At 39.9% G+C, this 1,424-nt stretch overlaps 1 protein-coding gene across 1 annotated transcript; it reads right to left on the minus strand.

Annotated features, from left to right (window-relative positions):
- Positions 1-688: 688 nt before the first annotated feature.
- LOC126678324 (uncharacterized) lies at positions 689-1,129 on the minus strand. The gene is made up of 2 exons (XM_050373227.1): positions 1,090-1,129; positions 689-1,017 (listed from the first exon to the last, which is right to left on the minus strand). The coding sequence occupies exons 1-2, from the start codon at positions 1,127-1,129 to the stop codon at positions 689-691; spliced, it is 369 nt and encodes a 122-aa protein (XP_050229184.1).
- Positions 1,130-1,424: the final 295 nt, after the last annotated feature.

A 1,424-nucleotide genomic window follows, 5' to 3' on the forward strand; every position in this document is an offset into this window, starting at 1 on the left:
TTGCTTGCTGTTCTGAAGATGCAGAGTTGAGATTTGATTCTGAAATTTAAATTTTTAAATTTGTATTATGGATTGATAATTTTTTATGTTTAGTGATTTATGTATTTGAAGCCTTCCAGATTTATGAATTATTATTTCTGAATATTTATGTTATTGTTTAGTTTGTTTTGCAAAAAGAAGTATCTATTAGTTAAAATCGAATCTAATACAGCAATATGCTAAAACCGATTTTTTTTAACCGAACCGAACCGATATTTTCGGTTCGGTTCGGTTCGGTTTTTCATAAATTTCGGTTCGGTTCGGTTTTTGTATAAAAAAATTCGGTTATATTCGGTTTTGGCATATTTCAAACCGAACCGAACCGAACCGACCGATGCACAGCCCTATATATGCAACTGATGTAAATTTTAAGTTTATCATCAGGTCTTCGCAGAACTTCTTGAATATCTTGTAGTCGAATTATTTTCCATTATCCGCCACTATGGTGTGGGGTATATTGAATCGGCACATGACTTCATTTTTGAAGAATTCTTCCACTCTTGCTGCTATTATAGTTGATACTGGTGCGACTTGGACCCATTTTGTGACGTATTCGACAGCCACGATCCGAAATTTCATTTGATTTTTTTTCCTATCTCAAAGGGCCCGACTATGTCGAACCCCCAGGTGACGAATGGCCAGGGACTTTCTAGGGATCCCTGGGGTACTCTGGTCTGTGTGCGACGTTGTCGTGTCTTTGACATTTGTCGTATTTCTTTACAAGCGTTTTGGCGTCTTCCTTGATTGTTAGCCAGTAATATCCTTGAAGCATTATTTTTCTAGCTATCGTAACTGCTCCTTTATGCGCTCCGCATATGCCTTCGTGTATTTCCTTTAGGACCTGGCTTCCGCTTTCGGCCAAAAAACTTCTCGCCCACGGATGGGTTAGGGAGGGTCGGTAAAGAATCTCGTTGTAGTATGAGTACTTAGCTGATTTCCGGATGATTTTGATGGCTTCAACGTCGTCCGGTGGCAATTCTTCTTAATCGAGGTACTTGATTATTGGAGTCATCCAGGAGTCGGGTTCATCAATCGCCATTATTTCTTTGCCTTCAGGACTTGGTTGTTCGAGTGTTTCTTTGAGCTTCATCTTTTAGAAAAGATCTCCTAGTTCGGAGGCTGATTTTGCGATGGCGTCGGCCTCCGTATTTTGCTCATGTGGGATCCGTATGATTTCCCATCGTCCTCCTTGTGCTTCCAATTTTTAGAGTAACGTCATCACTTTTTCCAAGTATTCCATCATTCCTGTTTCTCTAGCTTGGTAATCGCCTTGACTTGATTTACCACTAGCTGAGAGTCACAGTAGATCTTCAAGATTTACGTTTTTACTTCTAATGCTAGACCGAGTCTTGCGATTAGAGCTTCGTATTTGGCGACATTGTTGC

Source organism: Mercurialis annua, linkage group LG4 (assembly GCF_937616625.2).
Source record: "Mercurialis annua linkage group LG4, ddMerAnnu1.2, whole genome shotgun sequence".
In the NCBI taxonomy this organism is placed as follows: Eukaryota; Viridiplantae; Streptophyta; class Magnoliopsida; order Malpighiales; family Euphorbiaceae; genus Mercurialis; species Mercurialis annua.